General features: G+C 36.7%; 1 protein-coding gene across 6 annotated transcripts in view; it reads right to left on the bottom strand.

The window, feature by feature from the left end:
• Positions 1-24,928, bottom strand: part of CADPS2 (calcium dependent secretion activator 2) — a 495,178-nt gene that overhangs the window by 261,730 nt on the left and 208,520 nt on the right. For all 6 annotated transcript variants that reach the window (XM_058529077.1, XM_058529069.1, XM_058529059.1 and 3 more), the window contains one exon: positions 23,306-23,427. In XM_058529077.1, coding sequence (XP_058385060.1) covers positions 23,306-23,427 — 122 coding nt within the window. The remainder of the gene's footprint in view (positions 1-23,305; positions 23,428-24,928) is intronic.

Genomic DNA, 24,928 nt, shown 5'->3' on the forward strand with positions numbered 1-24,928 from the left:
AGTCCATCAGTGCCGAATTAGCTCCAGAAAACACGGCTAAGGCATGCATTGGCTTTCCATACTCTGGACTCAGTGATCGTAAGGCACAGTTGTTTTCACATAGTCATGGTACCCAGTCCTGAGGAATGTTGTGTCAAACTCTAAGATATCATATAAGATATCTGGAATTCCTGAAGTCTTTATTAAATCTTCACAGGTTCTGTTTGGAAAGAATTCTGAAACAAAAGAAAATTAAAATTCCAGTTCTTCTAGTACTTTGTAGTGGTACAAAGCGGCTGCTTATCTTGGTCAGTCTAAGAACTTCAGAGTCTGGGAGGAGCCTTTAGTCGTCAATACATTGGTGGGAAGTCTAGTCTAGAGAGGCATTTCTCTCTCAACATTTAGGACTCCACCTGGCAGGTCTCTCCTCCTGTTTTGGTTGGCACATGCAGAGGGAGACTCTTGGGTTTTTTGTTTTCATTTTGTTTTTTCCTTCATTCACTCTGTCCTTGAGCTACTATGGTTACCACTAGAGTCTTATTTTAAAAAGGTGAAGATAATAATAAAATGTAAACAATGGCTACAGAGATGAGCTGACAAGAATGACCAGAGCCAAGAAACCAAATAGTAGGGATGTGGTGGTACACGCAGAGCACTATGTAGCAATGGAAGGAACAGGCAGATAATGCAGATTAGCTGCAATCCAAAAAAGTCAGCAAGGATGGGAAAATCAGAAAATGATAAACCAGGAAAAAAGAGCACAGGAGAAGAGGGCTAAGGTAACCTGAGGAGCAAGAAGAGAAAACCTGGGGTGCTCTTTATCCAGCTACAGAGCTGGAGTAACTAGTCATGAATGATTAGCCAGCCTCCTGCAATGATGAGAGCAAAAGAAAAAAACCACTGTTTTACACATGTGCTATCCTTACAAATGGTTCTTTCCCACCAAACTCCAGAACATAAAAGCAATCCCTTTTACTTTTCTCTAGAAAGATTCTACCCCTCTGAGAAGTACTAAGAAAGTCTATGTTTATAATCAAAAGCAAAAACTGTTAAGTACACTGAGGTTGCTACCACAGAAGATGGGAAAGGGTAAAAGAGAAAACGTAAAATACCGGAAGAAGATGATAGAATGACTATTAATATCCTTAACATGGCTCTCAAGGTGGGGCATACCCCACCCTTAGCTATTCCTCAAGCCTCATCTCAACCCTTCTAACCCCAGTCTACGCCATGTAGAAGGCTCCTGCCACAGGGCACTGCACTAGCCTGTTTCTTCATTGGTAATATTGATTCCTCATTGTCCCATTATTCCCCTGCCACTGTCTTGTTAACTACTACTTGTCTTTCTGTTGAAAGCTCAAGGGTTACTTTCTCAGAAAGACTTCCCTAACCATCTCTACTTGCACCACTGAACAATCCTCCAAATAAGTTAGATTGTTGTCGTATATTTGCACACGATCATATTCCTTTTCTTGAAAGTAGTTACCCAGTTTGTAATTATATGGTCCTGGGTGTTTAGTTGTTAATGGCTGTCTCCACCCTTTAGACTACAAGTGCCATTTGCCATAGCCATGTCTGATTTTAGTCATCATTTCACCCCAGCACCTGCACGGCATTTAGCACAGAGCAGAGCTCAATAATTATTTGTTGAATGAACGAATGACGCCATATGCTTTATTCTAATCAGTCCTCAAAGGACTTTGAAGAGAGCCACAGCAGTTGGATGACCAAGTTCTCTTGACAGTATATCTTACTGTGCTAAACGTAGAAGGGGAACTGGGTCAGATCAGGAACTGTGCTTCTGAAATTACTACCACACCAGACACCTGCACAAGGTGCATATACAATAGCTCTAGATCTGACTGCCACTGACACACGCAAAATACACAAACTATTTCACGTTTACAGACGAACAGTTTTTATGGATAATACAACCAACTCAAGGTAGGGGGACGCTGTTAAATAAGAGCAATCATTTGAATCTGAAAGCCACTTTTGTACTTTAAAATATAACATCACATTTAACTAAAATAATATTGTCAGTGATTTTAGCATATTTATAGTGGTTCAGAAAGATCCTAAAACAAGTGAATATCTTCATATCAGAACTGTCCTGGCTGATAAACAGCACATGTACATATTTTAAGTGTGTTTACCTGAGATTACTGTTCATTTCTTACCCAATCTCTCTGTCTCAGCCAACTGCGAGGAAGTGGAACTTTCTTTAGGCAAAATCTGTTAATGAGTGACAGGTGTGTTTTAATAATGTATTCAATAAACATTTTGTTTTCTGAGAGCTTAAATTTATTAAGCTTTTTGGTGCTTGAACAAAAGTATTTTGTTGTACTTTTCCACTTGTCTTTTTGGGTACACTTTTCTTATCCAGTCTTCACTGCACCTGTGCCCTGCTTAAGTAGAGAATTATTATAGAATACTTCATAAGAACTAAATGCTAAATAACTGCTTAAGTAGTAACCATAATTTTCTTTATGAGGCAAAGCACTGAAAGATCATTTATTCACTAAAAAGTCTTCCCTGAAATAAAAATGAAATAATGAGGGGCAAACCCTGGTGGCCTAGTGGTTAAGTTTGGCATGCTCCGCTTCAGTGGCCCAGGTTCGGTTCCCAGGCACAGACCTACAACACTCATCGGTGGTCATGCTGTGGCAGCAGCAACCCCCATACAAAACAGAGGAAGACTGGCACAGGTGTTACCTCAGGGTGAATCTTCCTCAGCAAAAAAAAAAAAAAAAAAAGAATGAAATAGTGAGGCCAAGTCTCTTTGTACATATTGTAAAACCAAATATTAACTTAAGATTAGTTTACCTCCATCTTCCCTTTTAATACCTCACAAACATTAAGTTAATCAATCAAATAATACATCTGATTTGTTTATGACTTCAGAAGAATCACAAGATTTAATTGTGGATTTATATTCCAATTTAATCAGGTAAAATATATCCATCATATTTGTCAATGGAAGCACTACAGAACTTGTGGCAAAGGAGGATCTGGCATCTCCTTAACATTTTTTTTTTAAAGAGAATAATGTGGTTTTAGAAGACCAAATACTATCCTGGTCCTTTGACTACCAAAATCATATGCATTTAGAAGATAGATGGAATTTAGTTGGCTGGTTAGATATTATTTTGGAACTAAAATTTCCTTTTTTGGGGGGGGGGGAGGTGAGGAGGATTGGCCAAGAGCTAACATCTGTGCCAATCTTCCTCTCTTTTGTATGTAGGATGATGCCACAGCATGGCTTGATGAACAATGTGTAGGTCCGTGCCTGGGATCCGAACCTGTGAACCCCAGGCCGCCAAAGCAGAATGTGCCAACTTAAGCATTAGACCACTGGGCAGGCCCTAAAGCTTCCTTTTTTAAATTATCTATATGTATGTATCTGTAGCTGTTGCTTTGTTAATCTGTATTTACATATGCAAAAGTTAGAAGTAAGCAATGTGGGTGAAAATTTTTTAAATAAAAAATTTCTACCTTTGCTACAAAGAAACTTTTCGAAAACACCCTCATACCTTAAAAAATTATAATATTTTAATAGCTTTAAAGCACAACGAAATTCCAACTCAAATTTAAAAAGCATTTTCTCCAAGAAACTCCAAGTAATTTATAAAAGAGATTTTAACAATATACAATGTTTTTGGATAAGGACCGGGATAATATTTGGTGCACAAATGTGCTGGATGTGTAAGGTGCGATGTCAGCATTGTATTATCTGCAATTTGTGAAGGAAGATGTGGGCCACAGAAAGTGAATCGCACGATGTCATTTAGCAGATTGTATTTAACTGTGTAGTGGGTGGAAATTAGGGTGATACCTGGCTCCCAGCTGTTAAGTCCATTCAGACAAATGTTTAACTTGCTCATGTATGAATACTAGAAGGTTAGTCAGTGTATATCTACAGTTTTAAGTGTATATCTAATTTTTGTTAATAAGTATCTTCCCTGTAGGTGAATTACTCTCACTGATGCTTAATTAACAGATTCAAGACAATATCGTTGTCAGTTACTGGGGGAGGAGTTTAACACTTCAGCAAATAGAGGTCAGTCACTGAACCAGATACTGGAGATGCAACGCTGAACACGACTGGCCTCTGCCTTCAGGGAGCTCACGGATTTTGGGGAGCAGCAGACAAAGAGAGGCAATTACAACACACACTGCCAGTTCAGGGGACAGAGTATACATAAGGTGTTAAGGAAGCCCTCTGGGGAAGGAGGGAGGCAGGGGCTCAGGAAGTCTTCATAGAGGAGAGCACTCTAAACTGAGCCTTCAAGGAAGAGTAAAGGGTAGGCAGCTAGGTGCAGAATGAGAGGAAAGAAGGCAGGCCATGCTCAGGGCAGACCATGGTTCTCCCAGGGATGGTACCTCCTCCCGCTAGCAGGATTTAAAAATGCGCATGTGCAGAGGCGAGGTAAGGTAAATAACCTGTGACGCAGGGGACAGTTCCACTGATGAAAACTGCTCCGGTGAAAATGCAATAGCGTTTCTGCTCAGAAACACTGTGGCTGGCAAGATACAAGAGGTAGGGTGGAGAGGTAAATGGGACTCAGGGAAATGCAGGGCCTTTCACGTCAGACTTCATCCTGGAGGCAAAGTGAAGTCCATAAAAAATGTTAAGGAAAGGAAGGGCATAATAAAATCTGTGTTTCAGAAATTAGAATGAAGTGGACACAAGAATGGAGGTAGAGAGACCAAACAGAGCCTCCTGAAATAAAATTAGCAAGGGCCCAAGCCAACACGCTGGCAATGAAGATGTGCGAAAGTGGATAGATTTGTTGGGCAATACAGAGGAAGAATCAATCAGACTCAGATGTGGAGATCAGAAAGAGGAAGAAATGATAAATGCCCAAGTTTCTGGCTTGGGCACCTCTGTAGATAAAGGTGACATATACTGAGGTGGTCCACAGAAAGGAAGAGTGTGTTAAAGGTGAAAATAAGTGTTTCTACTTTGAATGTGTTGAATTTCAAAGAGTCTGTGAGATACTCAAATAAAGATATCCAGATAAAAGAATATGCTGTCCAGTTATCAATCTGGATAACTAAAAAGATTCTGTTGATTGAAGAATTACTTTTAGTAACAGCATTCTGAACCTGAAAGCTATTTCTTCGTATTCTATCACAGGGGCTGGCCCACTGTAAAAGTTTCTTTCAAAAGAACCATACTACTTATGATATGTATTACTTACATATAAAGTAATACAGAACATCATCTAATAAAAAAATATTTCACTGTGAAATTCTTGCTCATCCATGCCATATGGATAAATATTCCTACATCAGATTAATCACCCTCCTTATAATACATCTTAATTTACATAAGTGGTTACTATAAAACTGGGAACAATTTTGATCAAATTATAAGAAATGTGCTGTGTAAGTATTACATCTTTGGACTGATTTTAAGAAAAGGATGATTATAAAACTGATGTACACTTTTTGTCCAGGCCATCATAAGCTATATGATGGAAAGAGAACAAAGCAAACCAACACATACAGTAGCTAAGCGATGGCATTAGCCTCTTTGAGAACAGAAAGAGCAGCCCCATGAAGCCACAGCACAAAGCAAAACTCAGCTTGGTGTAAACAAGCTTTCTCTTCCTAAAGATCCCACCAACTGAGGGAGAACAGCAAAGGTCACTGGCTAGGTTGGGGACTTTCTCTGAAAAACTAAGCCATGAAACATTCACAGTTGTGCCCAAGAAAATATTAATGATGACATTTTAATGTAATCACCAATCCGTCTGATTATGGGGGAAACAGGTCCATCTGTCAGTAAGTCTCATCACAAAAGTGACTAATCTCATTAAGTCCACAAACCTGCTCTGAGTGTTCCAGAAATAGCTACTTCTGCAATTTTAATGAGTTTGCTCCAGAAATCAAGACCCTTACTCTAAGCCGTTTATAATTCTAGTCCCACTATAAGTAGGATGTGTGCTTAAGCAAGGAACTCAAACAAATACTGAAATCCACCAAAATCTTACTATGACATGAATTTGTCTGAAGCTGAACTTAGAAAAACATCTATCTGTTTTGGTCCTACTTACCAAGGGTATGATTTACTAAAGAACTAAGCAATCTCTCCCTTAGTAGTTCGTTCTGCAACCTTCACCTAGAATCCAGTATTTGCAGAGAAAGAACATGAGAAGGATGCAATCACAAACACTGGCCCCTATGCAAAATAAGTAATTGGATGTGAATGTTTTGAATTTTTAAAGGGAACCTACAAGAAAAGTTGTACAATGTTGATGTGAATGTTGACCTTCAGCTACTAATTTTAACAAAAACATAAGATGCTACTTTAGGAACAGTTTCTAAATGTGAAAGATGATGGGTTAAGTTTTTACATCCATAAAATAATAGTCATAGTAAATAAACAGTTTCATTTTTTTTTCCTAGACATCTACCCTGTTTAAATGTGAAGTAATACAGGAAATGAAAATAAGAAAAATGCAGAAGACTTCATTTCTACCATTCTGGCAGAGCTATGTAAATTTTTTAAAATTTTTTCACAGGCAAATATTAAAATTTTTGAAGATTCTCATGAGAATTTGCCAAATTCAGTATGATCCAAATGTTGCCATCTGCCAGCAAAGCTATATTATGGCAAGAAGAGGAAAATTAAATATTAGAACACAGTGAGAATTTCACAAACTTGCTCCAGGTAAAATTTTGCTATTTTATAAGCCAAAATATATCAAATCTTTGCCAACCAAATCCATCTTGCATTTTATGTAATAAGGAAATCTGAGCCAGGATAACAAAAGTGTTACTTGTCTATAAGTTGACTGATTCTTCACTTTTATTTCTTTTGCCCAACTTATCATCACTATGGTTTCTTGGGTGGTCTTAAGTCAATGAAGTCTTTTCTGAGAAAAGAAATTTAAAAATAGGCTTATCTCCTCATCTTTCAAAACTCTCTTTAAATGATGTTATGTCAATATCTTCGCAGCAATATTTCCAGAGCCTATAGCTCTAATTTGAAAGATATGAAAATGCAAAAAGAAAAAAAAAAAAACCTCAAAAAACCCTGAAGTTTACATAAGACTTAAGGAAAAACACTGGCATATCTTCTAGATAACAAGGCTTCTATACTTCAAGAGTCCTCTTCAAATTTCACAGAGAAGGAAAAACTACCATGAACAATGGGTCTCATTCTGCAAAAGCTACCTGATAAATAAATCTTCTAAAGTATTGACAGTTAAGTGTCCATTACCTTCTAAAAGGGCAATGGATACTTAAAGGGTTAGAAATTATGATTTAAAAAACTATATTAATTTAAAAATAATCAGCTTGTGATTTATCTTACTAAATAAATTAATGACAAAAATCTTATAAATAAAATATAATGAGGAGAGTCACTATCATGAATATATTACTAAAAGGGCTTTAGTAGGGGGAAAAATGTTGCTTAGGTGGTTTGATTAGAAATTTCCTAAATCAAATTGACAAACCTTTAGCTAGACTATGTAGGATAAAGAGAGAGAAGATTCAAATAAAATCCAAAGTGAAAGAGGAGACATTACAACTGATGCTACAGAAATAAAAAAAAATCATAGGAGACTACTATAAACTATTAGACACCAACAAATTGGATAATCTAGAAGAAATGGATAAATTCCTAGAAACATATAATCTACCAAGACTGATTCACGAAGAAATAAAAACTCTGATCAGACCTATAACTAGCAAGAAGATTGAATTAGTAATCAAAAATCTCCCACTAGGGGCTGGCCCCGTGGCTTAGCGGTTAAGTGTGCATGCTCCGCTACTGGCGGCCTGGGATCGGATCCCAGGCGCGCACCAACGCACCGCTTCTCTGGCCACGCTGAGGCCGCATCCCACGTACAGCAACTAGAAGGATGTGCAACTATGACATACAACTATCTACTGGGGCTTTGGAGAAAAAAAAAAAGGAAGATTGGCAATAGATGTTAGCTCAGAGCCGGTCTTCCTCAGCAAAAAGAGGAGGATTAGCACGGATGTTAACTCAGGGCTGATCTTCCTCAACAACAACAACAAAAAAAAACAAAAACAAAAAACAAAAAGCCTCCTACTAAAGAAAAGCCCAGGATCATATGGCTTCACTGGTGAATTATACCACAATTTTAAAGAAGAATTAATGCTAATCACTTCTCAAACTCTTCCAAAAAATTTAAGAGAACACTTTCAAACTCATTCTAAAAGGCCAACATTATCCAGATACCAAAGCCAGACAACAAGAAAAGAAACTACAGGCCAATATCCCTGATGTACATAAACACAAAAGTCTTCAACAAAATACCAGATAAACAAATTCAACAGGACATTAAAGGGATCATACACCATGACCAAGTAAGATTTATTCCTGGGATGCAAGAATGGTTCAACCTATGCAAATCAATGTGACCCATCATATTAAAAGAATGAAAGATAAAAATCACATGATCACCTCAATGGATGCAGAAAAAGCATTTGACAAAACTCAACATCATTTCATGATAAAAGCTCTTAAACTAGGTATAAAAGGAATTTAACTCAACATAATAAAGGCCATATATGACAAACCCCATAGCTAACATCATACTTAACAGAGAAAAACAGAAAACATTTCCTCAAGATCAGAAGAAGGCAAGGGTGCCCACTCTTACCACTATTATTCAGCATAGTACTGGAAGTCCTAGCCAGAGCAATCAGGCAAGAAAAAGAATTTTAAAAGCATACGAATTGGAAAGGAAGAAGTAAAATTATCTCTGTTTGCAGATGACATTATCTTGTATAGAAAACAAAGATTCCACAAAAACTGTTAAAATTAAAATTCAATAAATTTGCACGATACAATATCAATATACAAAAATCAGTTGCATTTCTATACACTAACAACTATCTATCTAAAGAGGAAATTAAGAAAACATGCCCATTTACAACAGCATCAAAAAGAATAAAATATTTAGGGATAAACTTAACCCAGGAGGTAAAAGATTTATAGAATTAAAACTATGTAAAAGTGATGAAAGAATTTAAAGACACAAAAAAGATATCCTATGTTGATGAGTTGGAAGATTTAATATTGTTAAAATGTTCATACTACCCAAAGTTATTAACAAATTCAATGCAATTTCGATCAAAATTCCAGTTTTTTTTTTTTTAACAGAAATAGGAAAAAAAATCCTAAAATTCAAATGGAACCACAAAAGACCCTGAATAGCCAAAGCAATCCTGAGAAGAAAGAAAAAAAAGCTGGAGGCATTACACTTCTTGACTTTAAAATATATTACAAAGCTACAGTAATTAAAACAGAATGATACTGGCATAAAAACAGATATACAGACCAAAGTAACAGAATAGGGAGCCCAGAAATAAACCCACACATGTACAATCGACTAATCTTCGACAAGGGTGTCAAGAAGACACAATGGTGAAAAGGTAGACTCTTCAACAAATAGTGCTGGGAAAACTGGGTATCTACATGCAAAAGAATAAAACTAGACCCCATCTTACACCATACACCAAAGTCAACTCAAAATGGATTAAGGACTTAAATGTAAGATTTGAATCTATAAAGCTCCAAGAAGAAAACATAAGGGAAAAGTTTAACAGCACTGGTCTAGCTAATGATTTCTTGGATAGGACACTAAAAGCACAAGCAACAAAAGCAAAAATAGCCAAGTGGGACTACATCAAACTAAAAAGTTTCTGCGCAGCAAAGCAAACAATCAACAGAGTGAAAAGGCAACCTGTGGAGTGGGAGAAAAAATATTTGCAAACCACATAGCTAATAATGGCTTAATATGTAAGACACATAGGGAACTCATACAACTCAACAGCAAGAAAACACATAACCCAATTAGAAAATGGGAAAAGGATTTAAATAGACATTTCTCCAAAGAAGTTATACAAATGGTCAACAGCAATATGAAAAGATGCTCAGCATGAGTAATCATCAGGGAAATGCAAGTCAAATCCAAATGAGATATCACCTCACACCTGTTAGGATGGCTATTAGCTAAAAAAGATAAGTGCTGGCGAGGACGAAGAGAAATTGGAACCCTTGTAACACTGCTGGTGGAGATACAAAATGGGCATTCAGTAGGGAAAACAGTAAGGAGGTTTGTCAAAAAATTTAAAATAGAACTACCAGCTAAATCCCACTTCTGGCTATATATCTAAAAGAACTGAAATCAGGGTCTGAAAGAGATATTAAGTACTCCCATGTTCGTTGCAGCATTACTCACAATAGTTAAAATACAGAACAACCTAAATGTGTATCAACGAATGAATGGATCAAGAAGATGTGGTATATACATACACAATGGAATATTATTCCACCTTAAAAAAGACTGAAGTCCTGCCATATGTGACATGGACGAACCTCAAGGGCATTACACTAAGTAAAATTAGCTCGTCACAGAAGGACAGTGGTGCATGATTCCACTCACAGGAGGTATCTAAAATAGTCCAACTCAGAAACAGAGAGTAGAATGGTGGTTCCAAGAGACTGAAGGGAGGGGAACATGGGGAGTTGCTGTTCAACAAGTATAAATTTTCAGTTAAATGAGATGAACAAATTCTAGAGATCTGCTGTATAATAATTTGCCTATATCCAACAATACTGAATTGTGTACTTAAAAATTTAAGAGGGGGCCGGCCCGGTGGCGCAAGCGGTTAAGTGCGCGCGCTCCGCTGCGGCGGCCCGGGGTTCGCTGGTTCGGATCCCGGGCGCGCACCGACGCATTGCTTGGCAAGCCATGCTGTGGCGGCATCCCATATAAAGTGGAGGAAGATGGGCACAGATGTTAGCCCAGGGCCGTCTTCCTCAGCAAAAAAAGAGGAGGATTGGCGGATGTTAGCACAGGGCTGATCTCCTCACAAAAAAAAAAAAAAAAAAAAAATTAAGAGGATTGATGTCATGTTATGTTATTATCACAATAAAAAATAAACTAAATTTCACTTGCAAAGAATGTCAGCCTTCATCTTATTACTACTACAATTATATTTCATACAGTTACCTACTGAAAAAAATCTCTACATAATAATGTATATATACATGAACGTACACACTATACTATCCAAAAATGACCATTTTTTTCTGTGAAGGTGTACATAACCAGTCATTAGAATGAATATAAAAATTTAATTATAATATACTGTATTGACATTATACTATGTTTAAGTAAAAAAGTGCTAATAAAAAAGAGTGTGTGCAGAGATCAACCTGGGTGCAAAACCTTCATCAAGCTGAACTGGTCTTGGAACATTATTCAGACTTCTGGGGCAGAGCAAGGCCAGGGAAAGCACCCTGCTCTCACATACAGAGACATGACAGAGTATAGCATTTTGACTCCTACTGTGCTTGTATCTCCAAGTCACCAAGGCCATCTGAATAGTACTCTGATTTACATAGACAACCTCCTGTATTCCCTCCTTAGCACCAAGGGCCTGCAAAGTGTTCCAACATATATTTAAAAACTGTTTCCGATTTCCCTGTATCTGAAACAATCCCAGTAAGGTAAGGTTGCACCGAATTTAGGATTATCCTTTCTTTTGCTGATTCACACGTCAATTGTAGTGGGAGTCCCCAGCTGCACTTCAATTCCACAGCTCCAGTACAGGTCACAGTTGAGCGCCCTACACATAATGTATTAACACGGTGCCAACATGGAAGACACAGCTGCAAAGCTACTGTCAACAATCACAGAATGCTCTGCTGCACAGCGCTAGTGATCCTTTGACAGCTGCATTTTATCAGAGCAGATATAAATCTTCAATGACATCAACTGAGAAACAAAACCAATGTTGACAGTAAACATACAACAACCAAAAAACGTTGTCCCCTCATAACTGTCACTAGGGCATTACTCAGGTTGAAAACTACCTCTTTGTGATTGACACTAACTCTCAAATCTTTAAAAAAAAAAAAAAAAGTGGTTATGGGGTTATTACCAAATAAATATTACATGACCATAAAAACACCCAGCCCAAAAATCTCAGGCAGGACTCAGGAGACAAAAGCACATTTCACTACATAAAATAATGTTCTTGCATGTTGTCAAGACTACTCAATCCTTCGCCAGGTGTGCCCCCCTCCTGGAAATTCTCTGAACTTTAAAACAGATGCTAAAAGAAAAGGCTTAAAGAAAGTAGAAAAATGAACACATGAGTAAGGAAATTGAAAACAAGTACACAAAGCAAAGATTAAAAAAATAAATAGGGAGTATACGGGGAGAGGTAGAAACAGAAGAACATGGTTGAGTGCTCCTACATAAATTATGCCAATTAACTAACAACATAATCCTTGATATAGGCACTACTGTCCCTATTTTACCAATGAGGAAACAACACTCGAAGAGATTTAAGTAACTAGCCATGATAACATGGCTAATGTGTGGCTAAGTTGGAATTTCTACTCAGGGCTGTCTCCTTCTTTTCCTCAAAAACCATGTTGTCCTGATAAATACTCATTACAATCACCCTAAAATTAACATTTTTAAGTCTTAAAAAATCCTACTTCCTTAACTTTCATTTCCAATGTATTTCTATTTTTAAATATTATAGATTCTGGTCATATTATAGATTTCTAGTCAAACACTATTCAGTCAAGTTTCTTAAAATGTCTTTCTGACTCATTAATAGTCTTCTTCTTCTCCATTCATTGATGGTTCTAAGGATCGTGGCAAATCCTTTACATGTGCTACCCCCACTCTCTCTTCACAGCAATGCCCTAATTAGTTACTACTGCGCATGTGTCTTGAGAACTTTGGTCCTTCCTTGCCCCCTTAGGCACTGCGCTCTGGTCTGAGTGAAGATCTGCACCAGCGGCAGTGGAAGTGAGTAACCCCCAGGGCTATCTCCTTGGCTGCTAGACTAAACTCTAGATTTAAGAACAGGAACAGCAAAGAAGAAAGGCATTTCTTCTGATTGTATGAATTAAGCAGTTGGCATTTGAAGCACAGCAACAGTCAAGTCTTCTGACCTCAAGGCTTAGTCTGGCTCCAATATATGCCATGTCCTAAAAAAGCAGCCTTCAAACTTTCTCTCATGTACTTCCTGAAATAATTTTGAAAAATTATGTACCCTCTTCACACACTTTTAAGTTGACATCTAGAAATTTTAAATATAAATTTAAAGAGTTGCAAAGGGTATAATTTCTGGGGCGTTGGAAACAGTGACATTTAACACAAAACAGTGATGTCATTCTTAAGTGAATCCAATGGAATCTAACTATCATAGCAATACAATTTCACCATCATCCATTTAAAAAAACACCTGTGCAACTTTTCTTTACTGGAAATTTGACATTATTCCTTTTTTCCTTGAACTTCTACTTTGACTCCATTTATTCCTCATAAATTTAGAATTTTATTCCGCTATAATATACTTTAACGCTTGAACGTGTTTTATTGATGATCTTATCATAATTATCTGTACCAAATTTATCTATCATAAGGCTCAACATGTAGCGAGAGAAAGAGAGAGCATGTGTGTGTGTGTGTGTATATATATATTTTTCCTTCTGGAATTTACCTCAACATTATAAGAGCCATATATGACAAGCCCACAGTTAACATCACACTCAAGAGTGAAAAACTGGAAGTTTTTCCTCTAAGACCAGAAATGAGAAAGGGTGGCCATCCTTATTACTTTTATTCAACATAGTACTGGAAGTCCTAGCCAGAGCAATTAGGCAAGAAAAATAAATAAAAAGCATCCAAATCAGAGAGGAAGAAGTAAAATTACATTTGCAGATGACATGATCTCTTCAATAAAGGGTGCTGGGAAAACGATATCCATATGAAATTGGTGTACCTTATACCATACACAACAATCAACAATATGGATTAAAGACTTAAACATAAGACCTGAAAGCATAAAACCACGCAACTCCTAAAAGAAAACAAAGGAAAATGTCCTTGACTTTGGTCTAGGCAAAGATTTCTTGGATACGACACTAAAAGCACAAGCAACAAAAGCAAAAATAGCCAAGTGAGACTACATCAAACTAAAAAGCTTCTGCACAGCAAAGGAAACGATCAACAGAGTGAAAAGGCAACGTATGGAATGAGAGGAAAAAATATTTGCAAACCATACATCTGATGATGGGTTAATATCCAAAACATATAAAGAACTTGCACAGCTCAATAGCAAGAAAACAACCCAATTAGAAAATGGGAAAAGGATTTAAATAGACATTTCTACCAAGAAGACATACAAATGGCCAATAGCCATACGAAAAGATGCTCAACATCAGTAATCATCAGGGAAATCCAAGTCAAAACCAAATGATATATCACCTCACACCTGTTAGGATGGCTATTACCAAAAAACAAAAGATAAGTGCTGGTGAAGATGTGGAGAAATTTGACCCCTTGTACATGGTTGGTGGAAATAGAAAATAGTGCAGTTGCTATGAAAAACAATATGGAGGTTCATCAAAAAATTAAAAGTAGATCTACCATATGATCCAGCAATGCCACTTCTGAGTGGGATATGCAAAGGAAATAAAATCCCTATCTCAAAGAGGTATCTGCACTCCTATGTTCACTGCAGTATTATTCACCGTAGCAAAGACATGGAAACAAGCTAAGTGTCCACTGACAGAAAGAAAATGTGGTGTATGCATACAATGGAATATTATGCAGCCTTACAAAGAAGGAAGTCCTGTCATTTGCAACAACCTGATGTACCTGAAAGACATTATACTAACTGAAATAAAATATACACAGAAAGACAAATATCGCATGACCTCACTTATATGGAATCTAAAACAAAAAACTCAAACTCAGTGTAACAGAAAGTAGAATGGTAGTAACCAGAGGCTGGGGGTGGAGGAAAAGGGGAAGTATATAGATCAAAGGGTACAAACTTTTAGTTGTAAGATGACTAAGTTCTGGAGACCTAACGTACAGCATGGTGACTGTAATAAATAATAATGCATTGTATACTTGAAATTTGCCAAAAACGTAGATCTCAAGTTCTCACCACACACACACAAAAAAGACAACCACAGAAGGTGGTGGATATGTTAATTAGTTTGATTGTGGCAGTCATTTCACAATGTATACATATATCAAACCATGTTGTACACCTTAAATATATGCAATTTTTATTTGTCAAAAATAAACAAAAATCAAAAAATAAAATTCCTCCTGAATTTAGTCTTTATTACAATTACTAGTATTCAAATGATCCAAAATAAATATGACAAATGAGTATCAATAAATATGAAAAGTAAAATAATTCATTAGATATGCATCTCTTAATGAAACAGATAGTGCTATTTTTTCCAATTAGTTCATGTATCCACAGGTGACTACTACTTAATTCTATCTTTAGACAGTTCAACATCAATTTTAACCCAGGTTTTTGTTTTTCTATTGTAAACTCTACAAAAATAAACAGATGGGACATTATTATGGCAATGTCCATCAATTTGCTTAATTCCTTCCTACTTAAATGTCCCCAAGCAATGCAGTGATTGATAAGCAAAAACCCTTTTTCAATCATTTAGCGGTTGAAAACTTGAATAAATCCTTCATCAACTTTTTGGAAAGCAAAGAAATAGACGCCATCTAATTTACAGAAGGATTTATTACATCATTGGTCAATCACTTTCTCAAAACTAACACTAATATTATACATTTTCCTTTTGAATGGTGCCCTGGAGGTTTTTCCAGTCTGGGACAAGGACCACAGTAAGACCCAGGTTGCATGACAGGTGTACCTTTCTTTTGTCAAGTCAAAGAAGGGAGACTGTGAAAAGGGATTTGAGAAAGAGAACTTGCATATAACAGGCTCTTTCCTAGAAAGAAGTGCTTTAGAAACTGTACTTATGGAACTAGAGGATTCAAATACGATTCTGTTAAAACCACACTTGTGCCTACGTATCTCTTGGAAAGTCATCTTGCATACCCAGGTGGTCCCACATCTCAGGGTACCAAGAGCCTGGATGTGACCCTGAATTCCAGCCTCAAGTTACACTCAAGCAAAAGAACTGACCCCTTTAATGTGAATATGTTTCCCATGGAATTTCTAGAAAAATGGGAGCTTGGGGTGGGAGAATGAGGACAAGACACCCTGCTAATCTAGGCAGGTGCTGCCTCACGTATCATACCCTGACACCCACTGGAAGACCATAATTTTTAATACTCTAAACAGTAGAGAAAATACTTTAATTCGATTACTGAGCACCAATGAGCCATATGACTCTGCTGGTGCTAGCCAGGAACCAGGAGGTATAACAAGCAGCCCTTGTCTTCAAAGAGCTTTCAGTTTATTTGAGCCATCCGCTAAGAAAATTAAATTCAAGCAGGAAGAGGATATGTGGGTGATATTATTAAACCAGCAGCTCAGGGGAAAAGGAAAGAGGGCAGCTACAGGACGCACCACTCTATGAGAGATTGGTGTGACGTCAGAAGTTCCTGGCAGCGTGGGGCATCTCCAAAGAACTGCACCAGAGAAAAGTGACATGTGGACATTTCCCATGACAGAAGGCTAACCAAGAGAGGACTACAAAGAGTACCTACACACAAAGACATTTTGCCCCTTCACCTCTTCCCTTCCTCCCAACCTTAACCCTACCCAAAAGTGGCAGAAAGAGCATATGAGAAGGCAGAACAAGCAGCAGCATGAAAAGAACAGACGACAGTACTGTTTCTCTAATAGAGCTTTCTGAGTGAGCTGGAAGGAAAGGCAAGTTTTGAAATGGCTAAGTTTTGATTTAAACTGGTCTGAAATTTTTAATACCTAAACATGTTATTTAATACCTGAAAATGACCAGAAAAGCCATGGTTTTGCCAGGAGGTCTTCAAAGGATCTGGTAGGGAGATCCTGGAGTATGTCTGAGAGTAGTACTGGGATAAAAATTAAGTTGTTTGCTACTTACACTCCACCAAGTTTAGCCCATTCAATAAACTGGTTACATAAAGCAAAGAATAATGAAAACAACTGCAAAAGGTTGCACTGAGAGTCACCGATGATAAGAAGTTATTTACAAGCAGTAAATCCATCACAGAGATGTTGATAATCCTAATTATATAAACTTTCTCCCAAGCTCTCTCATTGCTGTTTCTCACCTGAGCTCACTAGTGCTCTTTAGCCAGCATCTGGAATCTTAATCTATCATATTGTCCCTTTAATTCAGAGGCTACTAATTATGAGGATCCCCATATTAGCTTCCTTTATTCGCAAATAAATTCTCAATGAATGTAATTTCTGTATTTGTCTTGTGTGTCTCTTTAGGCTTCATTTTGTTCTGTACCAGTAGTATCAGTCTTAGAGAAATGTTACTTCTAGTGAATTTATTCATATAAGACAAAGCAATCTCACGTTTTTAAAGACGGAAATGAGACAGGACGCAACTTTTGTGCAGTTTGAGTGTTTTCCCTTCGGTTCATTAAAAACAGGCACATTTTGATAGATCATTTTAAAATGTAGTATATTCTATCTCTGGCCTGTGAGAGCAGCTGGCTAATGAATTATATTTCAAAACTAATTCTGACATTACTAAATTACAACGAAAACTAATATGCTTTTAAAAAACATGGTTAGCTTCTCTCAGTTTACATGCGGTCTGTATTTAATCTCTCCAACACTTGTCCCAGCATCTTGTCATTCTGATAAGCTTTCCATTTGTAGCTGCACTATTCCTTCAATAGTTTGATAGATTATCACAATTATGGTTCAGAATTTAAAGTTTCCAGAAATGGGTACTGAAGCCTTTATTTCCCATCATTTTCATGAGGTAGAAGAATGTACTGTCCTAATATCCGTCAATATTTCTCCAACGATGCAAATCATCAGTTTTTCTTATTGTTCCTTGCCTTTCTGTTTCATTAGAGATCAATTAATCTTCAAATGCCTTTAATAAAATAGCATTATGAGATGAAAGAGATACAGAGAGTATGGCAAAAAAACAGTGGTGCTTCCTATGACATTTTTTTTTCTTATTGTGGTAAGAACATTTAACATGATATCTATCCTCTTACAAATTTTTAGGTGTACAATATAGTTTGTTAACTGCTGGAACAATATTGCACAGCAGGTCTCTAGAATTTATTCATCTTGCATAACTGAAACTTTATACCCATTGAATAGCAATTCTCCATTCCCCCTCCTCCCAGTCCCTAGTTTGTTTCTAACAACCAATTTACTTGCTTTTATTTATTTCCCTAGTACCAAGATCTATCTTGGCCCTCCATAGGGTATCATTAGCTTGTGTTTTAGGTACTCAAAGGATGTCCACCATTTGTAGGGAATGTGTTATAAAGATCACTACATATCAGGAGATTTGTGACTATTATGTGACATAACAAATAGCTCTCTTCCTCGTTCAGTTTGTCATTCTTCTTACCATCCTTCCGTTTCCTTTCAGGTGGTATCATTAAGGGTACAGGCTAAAACACAAATAGCAAAATGTCAGGAAATGATAAAAAGCTATAAAAGTGTAGCAACAACATTTCTGTACTTCATTCACAGAGAACAAAACTTTGCCTTGTTCACTGAGAGACTATGAAACAATGACTTTAACAGCCATAAATAATAGTTTTCTCCATAACTGAAAAATATACTTTATCTACATTGTCTTCCCTCTATTAAAAAATGAAAAATTAAAAACAAAACTTTAACAAATAGATTACCTCACTACTACTCTTTATAAATCAAACTTGTCCACAAACACCACTTTTATTAGACCTCAGGTTCTATATTCTAAGCTACGTACCAACCTCACAAGCTGTTTCCACCTTATTGCTGGCAGGAAATCTGAACTACAGGAACGAAACAGGCAATGCCTAGAAATCTTGATTAAGTTTATTATAAACAGGGGCTAAATCAGGCACTTTAATTAGCATCAGACAGAAGGATGAATTGATCTCCAACAAAGCACAAACTGTTGAAGCAATAAAATTTAGAAAACGTGTCTGAGGCATAATTCACTATGATGATGGAGAAGATGAATCTCTTTCCTGTTGTGCAAGACGAGTTCCAGATAAAAGTAATCACACTGTGGAAAAGCCACAGTTGGTCAGCATTCAGGAGATACATTTTTAAGGTAATCTGCCCCTGGGATACAAGGATAAATAGAAATCTTTTAATTCATTTTAAAAGTTAACTCAGTGTTCATGAGGAAACACAGCAAAGCTATTTTAGCCAAATTTCCTTGTGGTAAGAGCAATAGAAAAAGTACTGGAGGCTTATTGTAATATCTTCTAACTTCCAAGTATTTTAATTCATTTCAATTGTCCACTTACATGTCCCCTATTAAGCAGAATCTCTTGATGAGTACATTATGAGTATATTAGCAATTAAATGAGAAATACCCTATGAGAACGTTTACTATTTGTGAAAATAGTGTCAAAATAACAGAACTATTTACATAAAAGTTAATTCATTTGATTGACCAAACATTTAAACATCAATTAAAGACTTTGTAGAAATTATGCAAAGTGAAAAAAACCCAGATACAAAAGACTACATATTACATAATGTCATTCATATGAAATGTCCAGGAAAAAAAAATAAATTACAGAGCTAGAGAGCAGAAGAGTGGTTTCCTGGAACGGGGAGTGGGAGCAGGAGTAGAGTGCAAATGCGCAGAGGGGAACTTTTTGAAAAGGTGTTTTAAAATTGCATTGTGATGATAGCAGCAGAGGTGTAGAAATTTACTAAATATCATCTAAATTGCAATGAAAGAATTTTATGCTATGTAAGTTATACCTCAATAAAACTTTTTAAAAAGATTCTGTAGAAAATAACATGGCATTGCGATTCTTAGGGCATTTGCACTCCCTCAAGATCTCATGGACTAGTAGGGTATGCGGGGGTCCCCCTCCACTGCCAAAATCCATATGTTTAAGGCTCTAATCCCCAGTGTGATGGTGTTTGGAGCGCGAGGTCATTGGGAGGTAACTGGGTTTGGATGAGGTCATGGGGGTGAAGCCCTCATGATAGGACTGGTGTCTTTATAAGACGATGGAGAGACACAAGATCTGTCTCTCCATTATGTGAGGATACAGCAAGAGAACAGTCATCTGTAAACCAGAAAGAGGACCCTCGCCAAGAATATGACCATGCTGGAACCCTGATCTCAGACTTTCAGCCTCCCCAACTGTAAGAAATAAATGTTGTTTAAGCCACTCAGTCTATGGTATTTTTACTGTAGCAGCCTGAACTGAGAAGTGGGGTGCTGCTGTAACAAGTACCTAAAAATGTGGAATCAGCTTTGGAACTGGCAAAGGGGTAGAGGCTGAAAGAATTTTGAGATAGATGCTAGAAGCAGCCAATATTGCAATGAAGGGGACTTTCAAAGGCAATTCTGGTGAAGGCTCAGAAAGAAAACAGGAGAGCTATATAGAAAGCTTTTATCTTCTTAGAGGACAAATAATCATATATACAATACTGGTAGAAATACGGACAGTAAAGGCCATTTTGTTGAGGTCTCAGACAGAAATGAAGAATTTGTTATTGGAAACTAGAAGAAAGGTGATCCTTGTTATCAAGTGGCAAAGAACCTGGCTGAATTGTGTTCATGTTCTAGTGTTTTGTGAAAGGTGGAACTTGCAAGCAATGAAATTAGAAATTTCCCCAGTAAATCTCCAAAGTATTGAAAGAGATGCTTGGTTCCTCCTGACTGTTTATAGTAAAATGCAAGGAGAGAGAAATAAATTGAAGACAGAATTGTTGAGCAAAAAAGGACCAGATTGTAAAGATTTTGAAGATTCTCACCAGCTCATATTACAAAAAATGAGACAGCGTATTCAGAAGTGAAGACTAAAGGTGTGTGGACCAATCATGTGATAAGGAGATTAGTATAGGTATCAACCATGGACCTAACCAACCATCCCAGCAGGAATGCTGCCAGTTTAAATTGAAGGAGATGGAAAGGAGAAGAAATGAAGAAAGACTGTCCAACTGCTTACACCCTATAGGACTGGACCATGGATTCAGCTGTGAACATACTCTATTCCTCAAGACAGGGAAGAAGGACCCCAAAAGTGATTCAGAGAACATCAAGATGGTCACTCCCAGCACAAGCCCATAGTACACTAGGTGGGGTAGGGGATGACGGGGCAAGGCTGTCTCCACCTCAGTTTCAAAGGGCAGGACTCTGCTCAGCAGAACCATGTAGATAGAACCATCACCTTGGTTTCAACATGCCAGACGGCAGCCACTCGGAGCAGCAGGAACACAACTTCCATCTGGCAGAGCCATCAGGGCACAAGCCCTGCCCAGCAGAGCCACATAGGTGGGACTACTGTCCCAGTGGGAGCTAAGGGAAAGACCACTGCCTTAGTGGGTCCAGAAGGCAAAGCATTGAGCCAAAGAGGATTATTCTTGAGGCTTTAGGTTTAATGGAGTTTGTTGTGCCAGGTTTTAGATCTACTTGGGACTTGTCACCCCTTTCTTTCTTCCTATTTCTCCATTTTGGAATTGGAATATCTATCCCATGCTTCTCTTACCATTGAACTTCTGAAGCACATAACTTATCTGACTTCACAGGTTCAGAGCTGAAGAAGAATTTTGCCTCAGGATGAATCATACCTTGATTTTCACCTGTGTCTGATTTATGATATTTAGATGAGACTTCAGACTTCAGACTTGAGAGCTGATGCTGGAATGAGTTAACACCTTTGGGGCTGTTAGGATGGAATTAATGTATTGTGCATGTGAGAAGGACATGAATTTGGGGAGATCGGGGTGAAATGCTATGGAGTAAATGTTTGTGTGCTCCCCAAAGATTCGTTATGTTGAAGCCGTAATCCCCAGTGTAAAGATATTTAGAGGTGGAGCCCTTTGGACGTAACTGGGTTTGGATGAGGTCATGAGGGCTACACCCCCATGATGGAACTGGTGTCCTTATAAGGGGATGAAGAGACATAAGATCTCGCTCTCCATTATGTGAGGGCACAGGAAGAAGGTGGCCTTCTGTAAACCAAAGAGGGCCCTCACCAAGAAACTGACCATACCGGCACTTGGATCTCAGACTTCCAGGCTCCAGAACTGTGAGAAATAAATGTTTCTTGTTTAAGTCACCCAGTCCATGGCATTTTTGTTATACAGCCTGAGCTGACTAAGACAGGCAGATTAAACAAACTAATGTAAATGCCATAAAAGAGCCTCCCAACCAGTGAGTGGTGACACACTGGTATGTTTCCAATGGGTTTCAGGAGTGACAAGCCCTCTTTTCTCTCAGTCATTGGGATGGTATGATGGGATCTGGGGCTTATATATTCCTGCAGCTAATAAGCTTCTTCCATTGACTCTATTTACTATACAAATAACATATTTCATTGACAAAGCCTCCTTGATGAATGAAAATGAACATACTGATATTTACGGGATGCCACTAAAGCAGTGCTTAGGGAGAAATTTATAGCTGTAAATGCCTATGTTAAGAAAAAAGAAAGATCTCAAATAAAAAACTAACTTTCCATCTTAAGACACTATAAAAAGAGCAAACTAAACCTAAAGAAAAAGAAGGAAGGAAATAATGAATACTGGAGAGGAAATTAACAAAATAGAGAACAGAAAACAATAGAGTCAATTAAATCAAAAGTTTTTTTTTTTTTTAATTAAAAACATGGACAAACCATTAGCTAAATGAACTAAAAAAAAGGAGATTCAAGTTACTAGAATCAGAAATGAAAGAAGGAACATTACTACTAACTTTATAGAACTAAAAAAGATTATAAATAAGTACTATGAACAATTGTATGCCAATAAATTAGGTATTTAGAGGAAATAGACAAATCACTGGAAAAACACAAAATACTGAAATTGACTCTACAAGAAATAAACAAGCTCAATAGACCTATAACAAATGAGCTTGAATTAGTAATCAGAGAATTACCCACAAAGAAAAGCCCAGCCCCAGAGGGCTTCACTGGTGATTTCTACCAAACATTTAAAAAAGAATTAACATCAATTCTTCATACTCTCCCAAAACAAATATAGAATCACGGCATCTACCTCGATATCACCATAGAGCTATAATACATAGAAATGGAAAAGCTATTAGGTTACAATTCTAGTAAGTGAAATAGGATCAAGTACTACCTTTTCAATAACACATGCTAGCACATGCTTTGCTCATAAATAACTTACAAACATTTTATGCCTAATAATTAATTTCACATTTGCATGTTTGTACTACATAGGGATTCTGCTACAGTTCTAGTTATACCATCATTATCCAGAAAGGCTCACATTGGTTCTGACAGTTGAGCCAAAGCTAGCCAAAGAACAGTTTCACAGCGCAAAACCATACAATTCTGCAAATAAATAAAGCACATTTCTTTGGAAGTGAAAAAAAAAATTTTTTTTTCAACTAGCTTACTGTGGCCTTGAGGCTTCAGCCTGATCTGTCTGCAGTTTTTCTCCGCCTTCCACTTCCATTGTACAGTAAACAATTCGATTGGGGGCGACTGACTTCAAACCTTGCACTTCCATTATGACAATCTAAAGATAAGAAAAATTTTTAAATGATACATCAAGTTAACAGCATTTAGCAATATATAGAGAAAGCAGAGTGAAGTGCAACGAGAGAGACCAATTGATAAAATTATCTGGTAACATCAATGGTATTTTATCTTCTTTATAATCTACCTCTATTCATGAAAGATACAATAAACAACATTTGGAGGAAGTCTGGTATCTGAAAAAATATCTCCTGCCAGCTATTAAAAGTTGAAGTCTCTAAATATAAGCCCTAGTAAATTAAGTGAGATATAAACTCAGATTCTTAAAAAATTATGGCAAGTCTGCATGAAGTAAAGCAGAATTACAAATGAAAATTCAGTAAATGTGATTAAAGGAGTACACGTTGAGTTTCACATAAAGTGACATAATATTTATTACCTGTAAACATTGTCACCATCATATCAATTCATTGATATTAATATGTGACATCAGAAATTTTCTATATTCACTTATTTTAACTCACTACTTACAAAAGAACATCCTAAAGAAAATTTAACTATTAAATTTTAACTATTACAAAAAGAATTTATGAAAGTATAAAGAATTTTTTCTTATGGCCAACATCTATCTTATTATCAAAATATGGAAAAAATATAGATATATAATATATATCTCCTGGGGAAAAACAAAATTTATTTTCTCAAGTGTGCTTTTTATGTCTGTATAAAAGCCTGCCCATCTTAAAATATCATAAGCTAACATTTACACTGTATATACATATAAAATATGAATATTATTTTCCATTGTTTTTTTCAATGAAAATTTATACCATGAAGTTCTCTAAATTCTCAATTTATAAAATATATTCAATGGCATTTTTATATATGCACATTCATGTCTTCGTTGATCTCATGTTGTATTTGTACAAACTAGATTAATAGCATTCATGCTATGTAGCTACCAAAATATCCACCAAAACATCATCTATAGCATTTATTGATCATTTAATACGTTATTAAAGTCATTATATTTTGCATAGTATAATGTTGTTGTGTTATGAATCTTGAGGCAAAAGGTCTCAAAGAAACAAACTATCTTAAAAGAACTGTTCTTTCATTCAGCTCTGGTACAACAGAGGGATTATGTTTGTAAACACAACTGCATATTGCTTTTGTTTTGTTTTTTCATAAGGATATAGAGAAAACCAATCACTGAAAAATCAAGGTCAAATTCAGAACCATTTTCCTTCCTCAACTAAAACTTTTGTCATTTTTTCACACTGAAATACGTAACATGAATAAAAATAAAGACTTAACTGAAAACAGACTAAGAATTAATGGAGAATAGAAAATAGTAACATCTTTCACAGCTGCTCTAATATTCTAGGAAGCTTGTGTGAAGTACTTAATTTTAGTTAAGGAAAATAAGAATTATGCATTTTTAATAAAGCAAGTTTTTTTAGTAAATCAAAACTCACTAGATCCTTATACAAATAAAACCAACCAGAAGCTGAGACAAATGAAGTATATAACCATATCAG

Source organism: Diceros bicornis, chromosome 3 (assembly GCF_020826845.1).
Source record: "Diceros bicornis minor isolate mBicDic1 chromosome 3, mDicBic1.mat.cur, whole genome shotgun sequence".
NCBI classification, from domain to species: Eukaryota; Metazoa; Chordata; class Mammalia; order Perissodactyla; family Rhinocerotidae; genus Diceros; species Diceros bicornis.